At 48.5% G+C, this 21,265-nt stretch overlaps 1 protein-coding gene across 6 annotated transcripts in view; it reads right to left on the reverse strand.

Moving 5' to 3' along the window:
* ZFHX3 (zinc finger homeobox 3) overlaps nucleotides 1-21,265 on the reverse strand; it is a 242,925-nt gene that overhangs the window by 32,098 nt on the left and 189,562 nt on the right. For all 6 annotated transcript variants that reach the window (XM_053666738.1, XM_053666741.1, XM_053666740.1 and 3 more), the window contains one exon: nucleotides 12,700-12,807. In XM_053666738.1, the coding sequence (XP_053522713.1) occupies nucleotides 12,700-12,807 (108 nt within the window). The remainder of the gene's footprint in view (nucleotides 1-12,699; nucleotides 12,808-21,265) is intronic.

Consider the following 21,265-nt stretch of genomic DNA (forward strand, 5'->3'; position numbering starts at 1 on the left):
CGTCTCCCCTGAAATGGGCCGGCCACTCCAGCTGGCAAAGACGACAGGCAGAGCCGCTTCATGACTCTCCACCTTGTTTTCGTAGGTTCCTCCACATTCTAGGAGAATTTCATTTCAAAGGGAAATACAGTAATCAATACACGGCTTCCTCAGGGGCGAAAAAATCTTTTCTGCACAGAAATATCAAGTTCCAGATAGCCTTTGTTTTTGACATATTTGTTTGGGAAGTGTTTAACCTCTAAAAATATTTATTTAAAATATTACCCCTCCTAACGTACTAATTAGAGGGACTAGGGAAGGGAAGAGGGCCAATCTGAATTCAGGCAAATTCTGTTCGCAGTTTTCAAGAAATGGTTTCATTGTGCTCTAAGCACAGAGAATAAGTAACACAAGCCTACTTTAAAGAATAAGGAAGAAGAGAATAATTTAGGGGGTCTTATAAAGTGGCCAAGAACGGCAGAATCACAGCCCTGTAATTTCACCTGATAAAACCACTCTTCCTAGAATGATTTCATATCCAGTGCGGATCTTCACTAAAAAATTAACATTTGCGTCCCTGAAATTCTGGCAACAGAAGACTTCTGAGTTGTCCTTCTGATACCACAGACAGCCAGAAGACTCAGTGCCAACACAGGCCTCATTTCTCATTTGTTGACAGAGTCTGTACACTCTGCAGGCAGGTAAGACATGGGGCTGTGGCCTCATGAAAAAGAAACCTGAAAATGGAAACAAAGCAGAAGTGGAAGCTTTAGGTGCTCAGTTTTTAGCTTTCCCTAATCATTAGCCAAGACATTGACTTGCCCTCCAAGAACACCACAAGTACTGGTAGAATTAGCATCTATTTCATGGACACGTATTCTCATGACTCAGCACGCGAATGGCACGCTGTGGGCATGGTGGGCCTCCTGCACCAGCCTCCCTTTGGGCAGAGACCTCCCTTGGGCAGATCCTGTGGATGCCTTGAGCCTTCCAAGTTGCTAGAAAATTTCATCTGCATTTCCTCTCTTCATGGTGGAGTGGCCCTTGGAGCAGGTATTCACTAAAGTGCTGACCCCCTTCCTTTTGGGGGCCCCAAGGTGAGCCCACTGAGGGCCTGGGATGCTGCCTGACATTTAATCCTTGTGGAGGGGCCAAGGGCAGCCGCCACCCCCCACTTTTCAACCATCAGACTCTTAGCTAAAGCACCACTGACAGCCCCTCCATCTAAACTTCCATCTCCCAAACCAGCAACATAATGGAGGAGCCAATTAAATGATTATTAATTCATGCTACTTTCCGTAAGCCAGAGGTTCTCATCGCCTTGTGTCCGTAAACCAGCTTGCCACCTGCCCCAGAAATTTACAGCAATCTTTGATCTATCTCCATTGGCTAAGGAGGAAGAAATTCATACAACTCCACACTCAGTATCTGAGTTGGGATAGCTACCCCAGCACACTAGACACGGAAGCTTCACTCGGTCTGAAAATGGTCCTTGAACTCATAATAGTGAAATGAAAGGTGCAGTGTGCTCCTTCCACAGCCTGTCTTCCTCAGGGACCTCAGACTCCTTCTGGACGGCAGAGATGCTTGTTCTCAGAGGGTCATCTGGGCGGCTGGACTTTGTGATCTTCGTACTGTCGTTGGAAGTGGAGCTGCTTTGGCATTTGCTGCAGTGCCCTCCCCAGAGGCGAGGCTAGGATTTCCTCCTTGCATCTTCCATGGAGCTACTGCACTTGATAAGTGGCCACAGTGCCAGCTGAATTCTCTTCTTCCCCCAGTACAGAGGCCAGCTTCGCTGCCCACTTGGTCTTTAAACATGCAGGGTGTCCTTCTGCCTCCAAGCAGGCACTTGAAGATGTTTCAGAGAGGAATCGGGGAAGCAGAGGGAGGCATGCACTGTCTGCCCGGTGGGTGGTCTTCACGCCCTGGACCAAAAGCAGCCAGGGCTCCCCCTCCCCGGCACAGTGTGCAACCTGCCTCACCGTCCAGCCCAGTGAGGGGAGGAGCTGTCCGTGAAGAACAGAGTCCCGTTCTCGGTACCTGCAAGCTATGCTGCGCCTGTGTATCTCTAGAAAGCATTTTAAAGTACGACCACCTACTCAAAAAGCAGAATATGCTGAGCTAGGTACAGCAAGACGTACGGTTTTCACCAGCTTTTCAGACACATCTTCCTGATTTGATTTCAAAGAAAACCGAGTTGTCCTGCAGACGTGGTAACTGGTCCTCAGGGCAGCACCTCCCTGTTCTTCTCCCCCAAGTCAAAGGAGACTGTGCAGGCCAGCACTTTGAAAATTCAGAAGCTCTGAGGTGATGGTGTTATTGTTTTTCTGCTTTTGATTTGGAAATATTTATAGAGTCAAAGGAAGCTATAAGAATAGTACATAGAGGTCCTGTATCCCCGTCAGCCAGGTGTTAACTTTTTAGGCAGTGTTTGGACAAAGGCTTCTGGGTCTTCGATCATTTTTCACTGTGACTCTACTTCTCTGCCCAAACTCTTCCTCTCCCAGTCCTGCTCTCCGGGATTACAACTGCCAAGACTCAGGCCTTGGGCTCCGAGGCACTTTCCCCGTCTTTTAGTAAAGCTCAACCTCTGGCACGCAGCAGGGGCCGAGGACTCTAGTTAAAGGAAAAATAGGCCTCCGGGCCTCCCGCATGTCACGGAGATCCCAGCCTTACGATTCTCAAGCTCAGGTGCAGTCAGAAGTCCCCTGCAGGGCTTGTTAAAACGCAGATCGTGGGCCATTCCCTAGAAGAGGTCTGATGAGGAGAATCTGCATTTCCGGTGAGTGCCTAGGTGGTGTCTTGGCCCAGGGACTGCACTCTGAGGACCTCTGTCAGAGCCAAAGCTTCCTGTAGCTGGTAGGAACCAAATCACTTAGTGGTTGGACTAGAACTAAACAAGGAGGCCTGGCAGGTGTGGGCAGATCTGCCTGTCCCCTTTCAAATGATTCTTGCCAACACGACATTCTTACCACCTATACTCAGGGACAAAAGTCAGACCTGGTCTCAAAGGTAGATGTTTCTCTCTCAGGCCAAATGTCCCATAAGGAACCTACCGGATCTAAAACAAACACAGACGCGGTTCAAAGAAATGCAGAAGGAATTACTCCCCCCTGTTCTCTTAGCAGTGTAATCCAGAATAACGACAGGCTGCCTCACTTACGGAACTCTTGGTTTCTCCACGTGTCCAAGGGGACCTCTGTGAAAAGAGGGCAAATACCTACAAGCTCTTTCCACTTTGCAGGAGGAAGTACCTTTTCAGTGCTGTCTTCCCACGTCTTGGCACCTGCAGGCCATACCAGCCTTTGCCTTCGCCCTGGGAAGGGTGCAGAGATGCACACTAGCCCCTGCAGGCACTCAGCAGCCGCCTGGGAGTGGGGGATCATGCCATGCTTGGGGCCTCTGCTCTCCAGGCAGCAGCCTGGAGGTGGAGTGGCGGGGCCATGCCGGCTGGGGGCTCCAGCCGCCTGCTCTACATCTTTGGGGAGAAAAGAGTGCTAAGCCCTACATCAGAGGCATCAATCTGTTGCACTAATTCCTTGTTGAAATATGCATAAGGCTGCTTAACTACACTGATTTGAGCTCCCGAAAGGGCATCCCAGGATTCAATTTCAAGATACCTTGCTCCCTCTGGGTCAGGTTCCTGAATGAGCCACCAGTCAAAACAGAGCCACCAGCCACCACCTCACTGAGACCAGCATCGGCTGATGGTCTCTTGAATAACTTCTAGACGTTGGGCTGCCACCACAAGCCCGGCTTGTGCCGGGAGCTGGGTGCCGAAGGGGGCCGAGGCCTGACTTCGCACTTTGCGGTATCCAGTCAGTCTGCCCGCCTTGGGCCTCTTGTCAGTTCCCCCCATGCATCTGCGGTTCCCCGGGCAGAGCCTGTGTGACGAGCTGTGTGACGGTCTGCGGCTGTGTTCACGGTGCACCGTGAGCATGCGGGGCCCCGAGGTCGTGGCGGGGGCAGGGGTGGGGAGCAGTGCCTGGGGCCTGCTTGCTCTCTCCACCCTTTGGCTTAATTACAAGATTGTGACAACTGTGGACTTGGAGAACACCAGAATGGGAAGGCCCTTGGAGACACTTGAACTGACAGAATAAAAAGTCCAGAGGTGCCAGATGTAGGTCAAAAACAAGGGGCAAGGCAGGTCATTCTGGGACCAGGCCAAAGTTAATCAACAGAAGCTGGTCCAGTCCCCGTTGAATCAAACATTAATTAGGTTAGTTAGGATCTCTGAGCCTTAACACAGGGCAGGTTCCCAGAGACTGGAATGTGACAGTACTCTTCTAGTTTTTTCTCCATTCTAAAACTGTCTTTCTTAGAAACTTACTAAATTTTAAGAGTGAGACTGAAGTTGTGAAAACAAACATAAACTCTGGGTCCAGCATGGTGACTCGACACACAGAGCTCTGAACGGAACTTCACAGCGCCCTTAACAAACCCACTTTCCTCACGGTCCACCCTTTTCTAGTCCGCAGTGTGGGACTGTATCGGGGAGGAAAGACATCTCTCAGGCCTCCATAAGGCTGGAAAATGGGCGTGGCTCTCCACTCCTCTGTAGGTTTAGTGCTACCAAGGAGACAGTAAATACCTCCTCTTGGAACTGTGTGCAGTTCAGAGGGCAGGAAGCCCCACACGGAGCCGTATTTGCATCGATGTTTCTCTCAGTCTCCACTGGGTCCAGGTGCAGTTTGCTCAGAGCGCCCCAAAGGCCTGGGACAAGTGATATCTGTGTGAGGGTGGTGGCCGTGCACTACTGCACCTAGAGGGACTGAACTGATGTTATCACACGTGGTTCTCCTACGGTCAAGTCCTCTCTATACAAAGGCATCAGTGCCCTTGGCTGACCCACAAAGCACAGAGGTTTGCAGTGTGGCCACAACTTGATTCAGATCCCGGCTGTGTGACCTCAAGCATTTTACTTGACTACACTGAGCTCTCCCTTTCCTCACCTGTCAATGGGAAAAGAGTCTCTACTCACTGGGTTTCTCTCTAGCAAGAGCGATCAGGCAGATGAAACCAACCACAGAGCCGAGCGCAGGGTGAGAGCCCAGGTTTCATTTTTAGAACTACCTCTGGAAAATAATATGGGCCCACGTGTGGCCATATAACCATAGGGCGAGGGGAGAGGCCTGGTTTTATGGACAAGCACAGACACCCCAGGTTTGCCTTTCCTCTCTATCAGCATGGAGTGACCCTACTAATCCATGGGGTTTAGGTCTAAAAAGCAGAAACTAGAGTAAGTTGGACTTGAAAGTGTTTGTGGTTATGCCGTTTTACTAAGTGACTGTTAATGAAACATTCAAACAGCATTAAGCACTTTCTAGGTGCTGGAGACCACAAAGATGAGTGAATACAGGGCTGGGGAGACATAAGGAGGCAAAGCACAGAAGATTTTCAGGGCAGTGAAAATGCCCTGTACGACACTGTAAAGACTGACACCTGCCATTATCCGTTTGTCCAAACCCACGGAATGTGCAACACCCTGAGTGAAGTCGAATGTGAACTAAGGATTTCAGGGGGTTATGATGCATCAGTGTGGGTTCACCATTGGTAAAAAATGTGCGTTGTGGTGAGTGAAGATGAGCTTGGAGAAGACTATGCATGTGTGGGGGCAGCAGGAAACCTCTACCTCCCTCCCAACGTCGCTGTAACCCTAAAACTACTCCAAAAAAAAGCAAAATAAAGTCTTACTTAAAAAAAAAAAAAACCAGCAGTGAAGGCCACACAGCCCTGACCATAAAGAGCTCACGACTCTGTTTGACGAGTGCAGAGAAACTGGAGTTTCATGCCCCCCCCCCCGCCCCATCTTCTCATGATAAGAGAAAACTGCTACACTATGTGTTCCTCAGTTTCTAATCTGGGGACTGTGTCACTGACGCAGAAGGTGAATTGGGGTTTGCTCACAAATCTGACGTCTGGGAGTTCCCATCGCAGAGTCTGAGTCCTCTGGCCTTCAAAACAAAGACGTTAACGGGGCCCAGGAAGAACGTGAGTGCCTAACAAGAAAGTGCTCTGCTCGCCCATGAGAAAACACATCCTGGTGTTTTTAAAAAATCATGACCATGATTCTAATAATAGAGGTGCTTCCCCCTTCAGCACAAAAGCTAAAACTGAAATGAAGTGAGGATTAATATGGCCTCTTTGCAAGAATAATATGCAAATCTATAAGGTATTTTCCATAGTGATAAAAAATGATGTGCTCCTTAATCTGCATGTTCACAGCCTTCTATCTGCACCGTGATGATAATTCTCGTGACACTGTGGCACAGTTATGAGATTACACGTGATGCCCCTCCCTCACTTTTCTGTGCATCCCATATCTGCCTTAGATATCTGCACAGAAAACATTTGCTCAGTTGCTGTGGTCCCTTATCTCTCGCATGACCCACCATATAAATTCTCAGAGCCAAGACCTCTGAATTACTGGAATTCAGGCAAGTCCAGATATGTGCCACACCCTACATCTATTTCTGCTTCCCAACACAAAAATAGTTCAAATGGTTTGTTTTATACTGTGAGACAGAATTCTGCCTGCAGTGACTTTAAGCAGCCAAGTTATATTGAAAGTGCCCTTGAAAAAAAAAGATAATGGGGGTGAAGTGGGGGAGGGAAACAAGTGGACTCTGGAAAAGCTGACGTAGCCACACAATTCCCATCTGTGTGCAAAAATGTAAAACCAAAACCAGTTTCCGTTGGCAAGAACATGAACCGCAAAGGGGCTGTGCAAGCCGGGCACCCAGCATTCCCTCACACACACCCTTCTGCAAAGGCAAATTTACTTCCCAGTGAGGAGGAAAAATGGAACCAAGTGCTGGAAGGACCTAGAATTAGGCCAGAACGATGTCTGTAGAGGCGTGGTCATGGTGAATGGCCTGGTTTCCAGCCAACAGCAGGGCTGGATATGGGCAGCCACGCAGAGGCACCCACAAGTCTCCAAGGACTTCCCCACTGTCCCTCGCCACACGGAGCCCTGCCAGCAGACTGACAGGTCTCGGAAACAGGACTGGGTGAGAGCACACAGTGCTCCCATGTCCCACCAGGAAAGGTGGGCTTGGCACCGTCTGACCTTCACGGAAGGAACCTCAGGGCCCATCTGGACTCATCGCAGGCTCCTGATCCTCGCTATCTCAGCCTTCCGACTTTAGAAATTAATATTCTCCAAGATGCTGCAGTACTGTCACTGTCTCTAACTAAATGCTAAGCAGTTCTACACCTGCAAGAAACCATTTAGTCCAACCTACTATTTTACAGATTTGGAAACTGAGGTCCAGAGACCCAAGGTCATGTGACTAATTTTAGGGGCAGAGTCACACCTCGAACCCTGGGCTTCTTGACTAGCAGCCCAGTGCTTTTCCTAACAAACAACCCTTCCTCTCAGCACGTACCTCCTTTTGTCTTTATGGATTCAATTTTTTAAAGTATTTCCTTAGTCTCTTCCCACTCTCCATCACAGATTACCTTTCAAGCACGAAGTTCCTCATACAATGGCATCCCTGTTTACACAAAGCTGTGAACCACAGGGAGAAGAGGGAGACGGCTGGTAATAGATTTCCACCAGGATGCGCCCGACCTGCTTTTTTTCAACCTCAGTAATTAGAAAGGCAGCAGGTCTGTAGGAATTATTCAGATGCAGCAAGAGCGGTGCACTATACACTTATGTTCAACATGTCAAAGCCCATTGAAATCATGCCCGCCAGCACCGCAGTCCACAAACACACTTTTCTCAAACAGGCGCCCGGACCTCACCAGGCCGTTCGTACCTCCTCTAACAGCAATCTCCCACAGATTCAAATCAGGGACGCTCTGCTGCACTAATTGCTCTGTGTAAGGTAAGCATCGTGGATTAAAAAAAAATATATATATCAAAAAAAAATCCCTTTGGGCCACTCTCCTACAAAAACAGCATTCAAACTATAATCCTAACTCAAAATTTTACAAAAATAGAAACATGGGTATCATTTACACATTGGTTTAAGTTGGGCTATTCCCTCCATATTTTGTTTGCTTGTTTGCTTTTAAAGCACCAATACCCCCTAGTCATCTTGTCTCAAATTAGTGTAACTAGACCCAGCCTAGTGCTCTGTAGCTGGAAACCATGGTGGCTCAGGATTTAAATAACCATCTTGCTGTGATTCTTTGCCAAGAGTTCAATTTTCCCTTAATTATTGGTGATAAAGCATCACATTAATTGTATATCACTTAATTTATAGCAATTAATGATTGATTGAACAATCGCTGCATTAATTATTGTTCAGTTGCCGACACTGGGGGCTCTTCAATCCAGAACACACACTTTCAAATCCACACTGCTGAGAGGACGAGGGAGTTTGCACATCTCAAAACAGAAAACCACGGAGTTGGAGGTGGAAACGGCCGTGCATTAGGGAGGAGGCTTTGCTTCAAAGGACCTTCCTGCACCCTCTGTTGGCCTGCAAGAGAGTGTTACGCTCGCCTTGAGTGGATGTGACCCTGAAGTGTTCACCCGGGGCTTGTGCACATGCCACCACTCGCCACCATGGAACCAAGCCTGGCTGGTGGGTGTCCCTTGTACACATTTTACAATGAGGACCCCCAAGGCTCAAGGAAGCCAAGCCTCTTGACCAAGGTTGTTCCCTTCATGACTCCAAACCTAGAGAGTTCTGTCCACTTCACCGACCTGCATTCACAGTGAGCACACCACTGACCAACCACGAGGCACGTTCACCTTGAGCATTCGGGGCGGTGGTGTTGCTGCTACAACTGTGCAGCGCCAGGCACGTGCGGCCGCCCGTGCTCTGAAGGCGGGTGACAACCAGATCAACGATGAGACTGACAAATGCCAGCCTCGGGAGGCGGCTCGGCATGCTGTGGGAGTGCGGGCTCCGCCCTAGGTCAGAGCAGAGCCAGTACACAAACCTGGACCTGTCTGCACGCCTTTTGGCAACTTGCTTGAGCCCTGGCACTCAGTTTACTTATCTGCAAAATGGCGGGGAGAGGGGGCTGGTTACCTCCAGTATGTGTTTCATGGGTTTGGGGGGGATCCAATGAAATGATGTATATAATCTATATAAAGCAATGCTTCCTAACTTTTTCACATCATGGCACACACAGAGAATGATGGCAAAATAGTAAAACAGATGAAGTTGCAACTGACCCAGCTTCAGCAGCCCCCAGCCCACCTGGCCCACCCGAGGGCAGTGGGGCTCAGCACACCCGCGTGCCTGTGCCCGTCCAGGGCAGGCCTGCTGAGAAGGGCGGGCTCGACACGCAGGGGCGGCGCCTGGCAGTCAGAGCGGGATGTGGCCTTACCAGTAGCTGGGGAGCTGCACCTGCGCGGCATTCTTTCAGGGTTACCTCTGGACGCTACAGCTGTGCTCTCTGGTACGGTGGCCACTAGCCATGTGCAGCTATTTACATTTTAATAAATTAAATAAAAAATTAAAATTCAGTTTCTCATCGGTACTAGCCACACTGCAAATGTACAACAGCCAGACGTGTCTGGTGGGTGTTGTGTTACAGGTCACAGCATAGTTGCACGACATTTCTGTCAGCACGGAAAGCTCCGTGCGACAGCACGGGTCTCTGGGAAGAGTGTTCTCCTGACTGTGGGCAGTCCTCACAAGCTCACAGAACCTGGGGTCAGCGGAACTTTGCCCGGTGCCCTGCACGTGGGTCCAGAGACCCAGCCTCTGACCTTGAGACTGAGGCTGACATGATTCGAATCACTATCTTGCTTGCCTTGGTGCCATTAGAGGTAAAAGACCTGCCATCTCAATAAAAGAAGCCCCAAAAGGGTTACCAAGAGAAACTACAAAGGGAATGAGGAGTTCCATTCCAATGTGGAAATAACTAGCTAAAAATTTTTAGTAAGGAATATCCATTCCTGCACAAACCCCCAAACTACAAAATCAATAGCTGAGAAAATGCCAATTACCCAGGCCCGTTTGAAATATTATTAATCTGCATCATGAGCGGCCACTAATCAACAGCACAAATTGTGAAATCACTATTTATTTATTTGCCGGGAGGAAGCACTCCCCATCACAGTTAATCAGATAGGAACAGCTCAATTGAGGGAGTAAACGGAACAAATGCAGACATTTTTTGTAAAATACTGAACATCCCAAAGAAAGCTCAGAAGAGTTGCTGGCACCCACATCGATTCCCAGATCAAATCGACCAAGTTCCTTAAGAAAGCCTGTCATTACACACTCAGGCAGGATAGACAAAATTATGCTTCGGGTCAAAAGCGGATCATTTGCGGGAGTTGGGAAGGAATTTTCCCTCCTCTCTTTACTACAGCAGAACTGGCCAGGTGCACCTCGAAGGTGTTTATTCATTCTCTCTCTGTCCGCCCTGTCTCTGTCTCTTGGAGATAAAGATTCAGTGTGGCCGGTTGTCAGTATGAATGAAAGAGAAATTGGAGTCTTATTAAAGATGTTCGTCTTTACGGTGCTCATTTGAAGTCTACGAGGCTCAGCAATGGCCAGCGTGTCCACAGGCACCGTGAAGGCACATTCCCCCTGAATTGCAAACACCTGGAATGCAATGCGCTTGAACCGGCCTCAGTACAGCAGCCTCTGGGCTGGTGTAAGGGTTAGAGAAAGGCATACAAAGTGCCCTGCAGGGGTCTGGCACCCAGTGGCAGCTTTGCCAATGGCAGTTCCTTTCTGTTGTTTGCTTAGTGTCCTTAGCATACAGAATGCGGGGAACGCAGGCACCAAATATCCTGTGAATGATCCCACTAAATCCTTATATATTGTTCTCTCTCAGCTTCTCACAATTCCCAGAAGCCACATGCTGCCTGGCAACTCTCACATTCCTACAGGAGAAGCTGAGGAGGAACTGTGACTGTCGTAGTTTCCCTGATTTTACTTAACCATTACAAACAACAACAACAAAGAACAACAACAAAACCTTCCTAATTCGAGCTTACTATAGGCCAGGCACTGCTCTAAGATTCCCATATTCAAATAATCCGCACAGCTACCCCATGGAAGCAGGTAGGATTTCTAACCCCCGTCTCCTCTGAGGAAGCAGACGCATGGACAGGGCGGGGCCCGGAGCAGCTCCCATGGCCAGTAGGCGGCAGAGGCAGGATCAGAAACCGGGCGCCCAGATCATGAAAACAAAGGACAGACAGCCTGAAAGGTCACTCTGCCTTTAAACTGCACTTGTGAAATCCTCTTCCCCTCCTCTGGGCAGAGAGTTCAACTGCTGTTTGTTGGCAAAGTTTATTTCGATCGCACCTTAAAAGTAGAGCAAAAACTGGGGTCTCGGTCCTTGAAACACCACCCAGGGCGACAGGACGATCCCACCCCACACTCAAGGCCTCTGAGCACAGGTGTCCACACCCTACTTCCTGGTCCTACCTTGTGCATCTTCCCAGGGTGCTGGTGCTTGGCCCTACCCCTCAGCGTTATCTCGAGCTCAGGCCCTGGACACCCCGGAGCCCAGTTCCAAGGGGACAACAAGCAGCGTGGGCAGTAAAAGCCGCCCGGCGCACCATCCATTCACCCGGCTGTAGAGACGCCTGTCTGCACCTCCCGGGAGACACGGACGGCGGCGCGTCACCTGCCCCGCCTGTCCCTCCCAATATTTGGGAGCTGTTATCTGCCTCTCGAATTTCTCTTTTCCGGGCTGAATAGCCCCAATTCTTCAGCCTCTTCTCCGAGGCAATATTTCTCAGCCTTCAGTCATTTTCATTGCTCTCCTCTGGCCTCTCTCCAAGATTCTGTATCTTGTTTAAATAGTGAAGGCCAACCCTGAACATGATTTAAGAACAGCCATGCCTGGAAAAGTAACAAAGGCCCAACCAATACAGATTCCAGAAGGTAAATATTTTCTCAAAAAAAAAAAAATCAGAGTATTACAATATTAATAATGGAAGGCAGTAAGAATTAGGTTGACCAAATACAATAATTTCTGCTGCTTGTCATATCATTTCCTCTAGTTATTGTGGTTTCTGGGAGACTTATCTGTCCTGATAAGTCTTCTGAGAAACAATTTTGCTCCTACTCAAAAAACTTTTTAAAAAACCTAAGCTTTCTTTCTTAGTCTCATTTCTTCTTTCCCTCAATACAGAAATCTGGTCATCATGAGAGATGGCCAGTCCCCTTCTCTCGACACAAGCTTTTCCAGAAATAGCACTTCCTTTCCTGACTTCTTCAATTTCTTCTGCTTTTGGTAAGACAGCCTCTTGCCTGGCTGCACCGCCTGCCTCCCCCTTGGGAACATTTTAGGCTGTGGGTGCTCACCCTGGGGACAGCGTAGAGCCTGTCCCCAGGTCCCTAAATGCAGGACAAAGCCCACCCTTCACCACAGGCTCCTTAAGAGACACAGGGGTGACTCTGGTCAAGTTCCATGTGGCAAAACCATCTGCTGGGCCCAGGAGCAGGCGCGACAGGGGCCTGGACCTTCAATGAAGGAAGAACCACATCCAGGGCAAACGAGAGGGAGGAGCTGCTGAAGAAATGTGACCTCAAAAACATGGAAGCTCCTAACAGAGCCAGACACCTGCATGCTCAGTGAACAAGGTGGTTCGGAAGCAATTAAAAAACAACTTTAAAAATTCTTTAGAAGGAGAATGAAGGTGACCACTCAGAAAAAGCAAAAACAAACTTCTACAACATGCACAGAATCGACGGTTCTCCCGGCAGGTTTACGGTCACCTGGCCCGTCAGCCTCGCTCTGCCAGGGCAGGGACATCAGGGGCTCTGGGCAGCCACACACACACACCTGTCCACTTGCCCGGGTCCTTCTCGCCTCCACCCTCTTGGTCTTTCGGAAGCTCCTCTGGGTCAGCAGCTGCTTCACTGGGCCCTTCAACATCTTCAATGGCTTCCTCTGAAACAGAAGAACAAAATACCAACGATTAAGAGTAGACAGAAAATGAAGAACTCTGGGCTCCCACACCAAAGAATTACCAACCACAGAACACAGACACCAGTGACTGTCCCTCCTCTCTTCCCAGTGGCCCCTGCAAGGCCGCCTGCACTACAGCCACACCAAGGTCCGGGTGTAAGCAGTGGGGACGGTCCCCCACCCCCACTCACTGGAACGAGACTGACTCACTCTTGATGTGTGGACATTAGGTATATTCCAGATGGATTCTGAATGCCTCATTTGAGCTTTTCTTACTGAAAAGCCAACCCTGCTGAAGAAGCAACTCCATCCAAATTCCTGAAGTTGCATGCAGGTCTTTCACACTTGACAAAGCAAAATTTCACACTTGAAAGTACAGAAAAGGAGCTTCTTGCCCAGCTTCAACCCAGCGCATCCTGGCATTGAACTAGACTCAGTCGTGGAGCCCTCACAGGCCTCCAAGTGCCTGCGTGTGTGCCAGACTGTGGCAGGAGGGGTGTTCTTGTTCTGAGGGTTTTTTTAAAGTCATTTTTTATACTCTGCAGAGTCATAAAATATCAGTGGTACGATTTCATCAGTGTGAGGAGTTCTAGAAAATGTCACCTGTGGGCGTGCCAGGCATCAGTGGTGAGGAGGAGAAACTATAGGAAAATCATATACTTTTCTTTTTAAGTCAGTCCATTCTTTACTCTCCACTGGTTTAAAACTAACCAAGCAAATTTTCTCCAGCTCAACACATAATGCTTTAGTGAAGGTAGAAGAATGGTGATTTCCAACCATGAAATAAAATGCCACATGCCAAAGTGAGGAAGAAGAGGATGACCCAGATGTTAGGGTCCCATCTAGGACTAGAGATTCAGGGTTCTTCCCAGTACCCCCTGGGTCCCTCCAACTATAACTCTGCTTTTTAATATTTTAAGGTGTGATGCCCTCCAACCCTGCAGAAAATGCATCTATATTTTATCTCACAACAGAAGTAAAAGGAGTTCAGAGTATCCTGACCTCAGAGGGGTTAGACAAACACTTGAGGGAAAAAGTATCTATTTTTGAGTCAGATTTCCCTAATTCTTCCTGAAAGGACAATGGAAGTCCAAGGACTAAAAACTGAACTAGGGGTCAGAGAACAGTCTTCCTTCATTATCACCAGCAGAGGATTTATGAGGCGGTCAGGGGCAACTCGAACAAAGTAAGGTACTGCTTGTTCCCATCTCCAGCTAAGGGGACTCTGCATGTAATTTCAACATCTCCTTTTTGCCTCACTGTACGGTAAAGGTAACACTGTCTCCCCCACCCACCCTTAGTTCAAACACAGAAAAATCAGACAACCATGTTTTGAAGCTAATCGGATACACAGAGCCAGAGTAACAGTATATTTCATTTAGTAGAGAAAATATATACATATAGCAATAACAAGCAAGTTACACAGTATGATATATTTACCATCTTAATTATCTTCAGGCTCAATGTTCAATGCATATTTTTAGGCATTTGATGAAATTGCTCAACACTATAATTATAAAATCCATCTTTGAACAGTGATACCAGCATTCAATTGATAGCACTACACTGGGTCTATCCAAAATACACTCCTTTTAAAATATACTCCTTTGCCCCAATATTTGCTATATACGAAATATCTGTGGTACTGATACATTAATCGAATTTGATTTGCAAAGAGATGGCTCAGTGGCCTCTCCTCTCCAGTATGCACACACACACACCCCACAGGGACAGACGCGGAGAGGATGACACCGACAAAACGCACAGCACCCTAACATGGTGATGCACAGCCCCTCCCGCACAGTGTGTGGGCCACAGCCACTGAGCAGAGTTAGGAACTCTTGTTTGGAAAGGCCCAAGGAGCTGGGGGCAGCAGCAGAGGGACCATATGGACTCGGGAGACAGACTCTGGAGAGTAAGCACATCCCTGATGCAGGGAGCCGGGAAGCCACACGGGGCTTTCTGAGTGTTCTGGAGCCCTCATCCTGTGAGCCTCCTTGTCTTCTCTCCTCCTGCCCTACTGTAAGCAGAAAAGGAAGGCAGGGAGTTCCAATGAGAGAAGAGACAATGGAGGTTAATTTAGGAACTTACTTTTCTTTCTTCCCCCTCCCTTTAAATTTTAGAATCAAGTCTTTTTGAGTTCCTAAATTTAATATTAACATTTGTGACTCACTCAACTAAAGGACTGTTACATGCTTGATAGAAGAAGATATGATTAAGAAACTCCTGGACAATCCAGCTTCCTTCAGCTGGACTGGACAAGGGAGCCCAGTCCTCAACCCCAGCTAAAAAGTCAGGCCTCCTTCAGCCAAGCAGGCGCTTTCCTGCAGTTCCATGTGTGACCTACAGGTGTCGCCCTCTGCATGGCCAGCCCTAGAAGGGCAGCTTAGCTGCAGGAGGCACTCTGTCTGGGCTGCCTAACCTGAGCATGTGGAAGTAATATACGCCTTCAAGTGAACTGTCTGGTCCTGGGGAAATAAAATAGGACATTCATAAGAAGTTACACCATCTGTCTTTATACCATCATCATCAACAGCAAGAAGAAAAATAGCTTTTTAAAATGGATGAAAGCCCAGACTGTCAGTAACCAGAAAACTGTGAGCTCTGAATACCAATAAAGGGAAAGAAATGATTAAAAAACAGAGATGCAAACTATGAATTCGTCTGGACAGCTCAGGCCCACGGTGCTTTGCAGGCAGTGTACATTTTATTGGTCCCCAAAGCCTAAAGCAACGCCACTCACTAGACCCAGGCCTCAGGCATCCATGGGAGGGGCCTGACCCCCGGGCACTGGGGGCACTGGAGACACGTGGGAACCGGGAAGGCGATGCCCTCCAGCTCTGACGCAGAGCTGCGGCCGAGCTCAGCTCCTGGAGCTGGCCCTCGTTCCTCAGGAATGCATATTTGATACCCATGCGCTGGTAAGACACAGAAACGAAAGAGGTTTCCCCCACAGATCACAGACTGCATTTCCCCCCGTGAAGTCAGTGGCAACTGGCCAGGGTCATGACAGAAGTCAATTTTTTCCCTATAATATCAGCTACTGACAGATGGTGGGAACAAGTAAAGACTTGATGGACCGACAATCTGGTCTCATCTGGAAAATCCTGTGTTTCCCTCAGAAGACAGTTGCTTTCCTTCACCAAGACATACAACAGTCACCATGTCATTTTTATGCAGAAACAGACAAGTCAAAACCGTCTTCTCCGTAAAGAGTTTGATGATATTTCCAAACACAACCAGAACGCACCAGGAATGCATTCCCAAGGGCCCAGCCGGGACCAGGGTGAGAAGGTCATCTCGGCTCCCTCTGTGCTGCCGGTGCTTGGCAGGAGGTAGCAGGCTGGTGCGTTCCAGACAGAAGGTCTGTTGTTTCGAAGACCACAGAGGAGGTTCCTTTAACCCTGCCCCGCCCCCAGAGGCCTACTTCGATAGGATACACCCTGCAAGAGTCCTCCACCTAGCGCACTTCTCCTGTCCGGGTGTATCTGTATGTTGAAGGTCTGGACAAATAGAAACAAATCTTGAATAACTGTGAGGTCCTCCGGTGTCCCTTCTTTCTGCCTTTAACTTACATGTAAAACTGGCTGAAGGCCTTTAAAAAAAAAACCTGTTTCCATCACCACCTCCTTTCCACAACCGCTTCTCCCAGACAGTGCTCGTGCCAAACCCAGCCTGCTCATCTCCCGGTTAAGGGCAGAGCTCTCGGATGTAAGAATTTCAGCAGATAAATACATTCTAAAAGGGAAGGGTTGCTAAGGCAGCTAAGGTTTTTGGGGTGATGATACCACAGGTCCAGAAAATATCCCTTCACTCAAGGTGGTTTCGCTTATCCTAAATGCAAACTGTTTTGTTCACAACCTCACGTGTGTTGGTGAAGGTGCCTGTGTGAGATTTCCGGATCTGCAGTCAGGTCTGCCCCTGAAGTAGATGGGTGTGCCAACTGGAGACCCCATGGAGAGTAAGAATTTTCTGAGCAACCCAGAAATTGGTTTGTGGAAGGAGCACCAGGCAGAGGCAAAAACAGAGGTGGCATCATCAGTAAGTCAGCACCGCCCCCCCCACCGCACACACTCCCTGAACATGTTACCCAAGAAAACTTGCCAGTTGCTAAAAAATGATGCTGTTCGTCAGATAACTGGGGCCGAGTGCCATGTCCTTTGGGGGTGTTTACAAATTGCTTACAGACTTGAAGGAAGGGGAGTCAATCAATGACGAATCAATGACTAGTCCCTCTGTTCCTAACTCTTAACAGGATAATGTAGATTAATTCAAACCTTCCCCCAAACCTGACAAAGCCCCCTTAATGCCTTGATGTGAAAGAAATTTGGAAATTCTTCCATCAGGGTGTCTGTACCCAAAGCTCTCAGGCAATCGCGTTACTTAAATAATATACCAATCTGGATCCCTGAAGAATGAAATTGTTCTTTCCTTTTTCTTTGGGGGGAACAATGTTTGAGGGTGGGGTTGAAATAAAGTGCGTTTGCCTGTCGGCAGGCTCAAGAGCTGAGAAACATTAGCTGTCATGAACCACAATCAAATCAGGTTTGAAATATTTAGCAGTGGCTTGGAAAATGCGGTGGTGCAGCTCTGACAGGCGAGATGTGCGCAGACACCCACTTTCCATTATAATGGAAATATCAGGCCTGTTCTGAATATGTATAACCCAGAAAAATGTATTGATTTTTCATTCCACATTAAAAAAAATGCAATAGCCTGCAGCTGTCAAAAGCCTTTTGTTAAAAGCTCATCTTTCCTGGAATGAGGTTTACCAGAAACAAGTTTTAATTGTATATAGGACCTCTTCTTTGAAAAACAAAATAACCAATCTGCTTACTTTGAAGATAGGGTTAAAGCTTTTCCTTTCTCCATTTTCAACGTAATTAACCAAGGACAACCAGCGAAGCAGGAGGGAAAGACTGGCCCCGGCTGACCAGCAGGAGTGACACATTGGGTAGCGGCCACTTTGTGGGGGTCTCTGTGGTGGGTAGCAGGACGGACACCACAATGGGGTCTTTCCCCTCTCGTGCCCTCAACTACTGCGCAGCTGCGGACTTCACGGCTCCAGACTCATGGAACTACACCGTGGCCAACCAGTCGTCTTCCTGTAGTGCAGGCTCGCACAAAGCGATCACAGGGGTGAAAACCCCGGCATGTCCAGTCTTCTCGGATGTCCTTTCTTAGGAAACCTCTAATGGCTGTGTGTATTCTACGGCATATATATGCTTCATTTTGTAAATACAGGTCAGATCAAACCCACAATACAGAAGATGGCTGCTGCGGTATAGACCACTTATTTTGAGTAAGGTCCTGTACATTAAAATTCTGCGACAATAGAAACTTGTAACAGGATGTGATCTGCAAAGCTGATGGACAGACAGCCCTGTTGCTCCCAGTTCCCCACCCCTACCTAGTCTTGTCTTTACTCTCCAAGCCAGCGGGGAAGAGGTGAATGGTGGTGATGCTTGTGGCTGTCCTCACAGGGGCAGGGGGACACTATGCCGTTCTTTTTCCCTGTGCCCTGGGCATAGTGACACCCAGATTCGGGATGCAACAATCTACTCTACATGTGTATGCCATGGTTTTATTCCATGGGGTCTTTTCAGCCTTGACATGTGGCTGGAAACTGCCTGAGAGGTAGCTTTAGGTGATTAGGTTTTCCAGGTGGGCTTTAGGCGATTAGGTTTTCCTCAGAAATGTTCCCTTAAATCAAGACAGTTCTGCTTACCTCGAACACAAATTGTTCTCCTAACACACCTTACACTTAGCATGTTGGAAAAGGTGACTGCATGTTCGCATGCATGCACACAGTATTCAGGACTTACAAATTTATCTGGAAGTTCTCTGTGAGTAATCATTTCAATATTATTTTTAATTGCTGGCAAACTCTGTCCATTCTGTTTTCTACATCTTACTAAGTTACAGAGTAATTGAGGGCAATGCCAAATCACAGGATGAAGAGCCGGGATCCAAATCCACGCTGGTAGCAGACATTCTGAGATACAACTATCATAGTCCAGGCAGGAAACCGTAAAGGGGTGAAGGATGAAGGTGGGGGGTGCGGCGGTGGAACAGGCAGGGGCTCCAAGCCTGGAGCCTTCATTTACTCATCAGAAATGTACTCTTCTTCCACCTTCTCAGGGTAAGATGCCACCTCGTCTCCAGTGGGGACACCAGAAGTCTGGTGCAGTAGCAGAGCCCGAGGCATCTGGTGAGAAGCAGGCTTTCCCCTGGAAGTTGGGAGGACTGGTCCCCTGCCCTCCCGCTTGCCCAGGCCTCTCTCAAATCCCTGGCTCCGCTGGGACCCCCGGCCCTGGTTCTAAGGAATAAACTACAGGAAAGGCAGAGGTAGGTTTTCCCCTCCTGTTCGGCATTTTCCATTTTCTCACCCATCTAAGTGCTCTGCCAGGTGGGGCCGCCCTGCAGAGGACCCTCCCCTAGCAGCCGGCCTGACCAGTCAGGGGTCTGCTGGGTGCTCTACAGGGCATTTTCCCATCCCAGCAGCTCTTCGTTAAAAAGAAAGCGGCCAAGCCACTCAACAGTTGTTTTAAACGAAACCGCCTTCTCGATTATAAAACGATTATAAAAACGGATGTCAGTCCTCCAAGAGGTGAGGGGGGTAAGCGGGACAGGAAGTGGAGGATGCGTAAGAGATCAGACGCTCCCTTCCTCCCATGACGGGTTCTTTTCACCTGGATCCTTTAAGTGATCATTTTACCACCATGAATTCCTTTTACCACTAGGTGTTCATTTACCAAATACACCTGGGGAAGCGGCGCCTGGAGTTTCTGGACAGGGCCTGAAAGGCGGTGGAAGCTTGCCAGCTTCCCACGGGGGCTGCCGCCGGGCAAGGCTCTGCAGGCAAACCAGACACTGAAGGAATGTGGCCTCCTGGCTGCCCCACCCCCACCCTCTTTTCCAACCCCCACCCCGCTGACCCTGGCTTTGGCACTGGGCTCGAGGAATCAACACTCTGAAGGCAACTCCGGGTATTATTAAAATGACTAATTGGAGAATAGAGACCATTTATGCTTTTGTATATTTGAAGATCTTGCCACTGTTTATAGAAACAAGAAAAATGGGGACTGTGCAGCAAAAGGGAGCCTGGGAAGGCTGAGAGGGCTGTGGCCGGCGCACTCCGCCCCTGCCGGGTAAAGCCAGGTCGCCTGGACAAAATCGTACTCCTGGGGGAGCCTCTCCATTTGCTCTTGGCTTAACTTCACCTGTACCTGGAGTAATGGCAGGAGAGAGCATCTGATGGGTCCAAAGTGGCCAGGCAGCCTGCGGAAGCCTCTGGGAGTGAAGTCCCCTCTTTGAGCTGTGCTCCTGGGCGAACGGCACAGACGCCAGAGCACAAAGTGAAAAATGCTGCCGTTGTGTGGCGAGGGACGGGTCCTGCCATTTTTCCTCTCCCGGGCAAGGCCATTTGGTCATTTGAACAGTTTGTCAAAACGGAGCTAGAATTAAGGGGGTGGGTGGGGGTCAAGGGAGGGAAAAAAGGGGAGGAAATGCCTCGAGCCAGTATTGCAACAAGTTCCATTTATCTGTGTTCTTAGCAAAAGCACCTGGGTTGCCCCCTGCAGAAATGCAGAAAGGATAAAAGCAAACCTGAGGTGACAAAGCACAAGGGAACTAAATATGTCACTGACTCGCCTGGTGGCTATTCACAGGAAGATTTTTTTTTTTTTTTAAATAACTGAAAGATGTGAGTTCCAGTTTGTAAAATACAAACCCAACTCTGAAATGGTTTCGGAATCCACGCTGAACAAGAAACCCAGCTCTGTCCCAGAACCCGCGGCAAACTGAATTCAGCAGGGATTAGTCCCCTTGCATCTCCACAGAGCTGTGATTGTTGCTGTTACTTTCACACATGAAATGTAAAAAAAAGGCAAATTCCCCGAGCATGTTTGTAGCGGAGCGTGATGTGATTGTGTTGTCATTTATGGGAAATAATCGCAGGCCCATCTCTCCCCTTCCCCCCCATTTTCCAGTCCAAATAACCATGAAAAATTACACTTCAATGTCAGGGCGACGACAAAGGAGGCTCTCGGGGAGCTCGGCGGATCTGCCCGGGTTTTTCCTTCCTTTGGACAAAAACTACCTTCAATTGTACTTCATTTAAAATGTGATCTAACAAATGCATTTTGACAAGTCCCTTTCTCTTTTTCTCCTTTCTTTCAAACAGTATTTTGCACAGTTTAACCTCACACCAAACTGGAATGTTCTGGAAAGAAGAGGCATGTAAAATAGAAGGGCCTTGAAACCAAGAAGGGTGGTTTCTCCCTTCAGCCCCCCTCCCGATTAAAAACAAAGTAGTGGAGGAAAATAATGACTACAACTCAGTATGCCGCTGGGAAAGGCAGGAGAGGAGGGGTCAGAGTCAATGGTAGTGTCTTAACCACGGAACATCCGATAGGCCAAGGTGGACACGCCCAGGTTG

This window comes from Artibeus jamaicensis, unplaced genomic scaffold, assembly GCF_021234435.1.
Source record: "Artibeus jamaicensis isolate MK-2021 breed Jamaican fruit bat unplaced genomic scaffold, CSHL_Jam_final contig_464, whole genome shotgun sequence".
In the NCBI taxonomy this organism is placed as follows: Eukaryota; Metazoa; Chordata; class Mammalia; order Chiroptera; family Phyllostomidae; genus Artibeus; species Artibeus jamaicensis.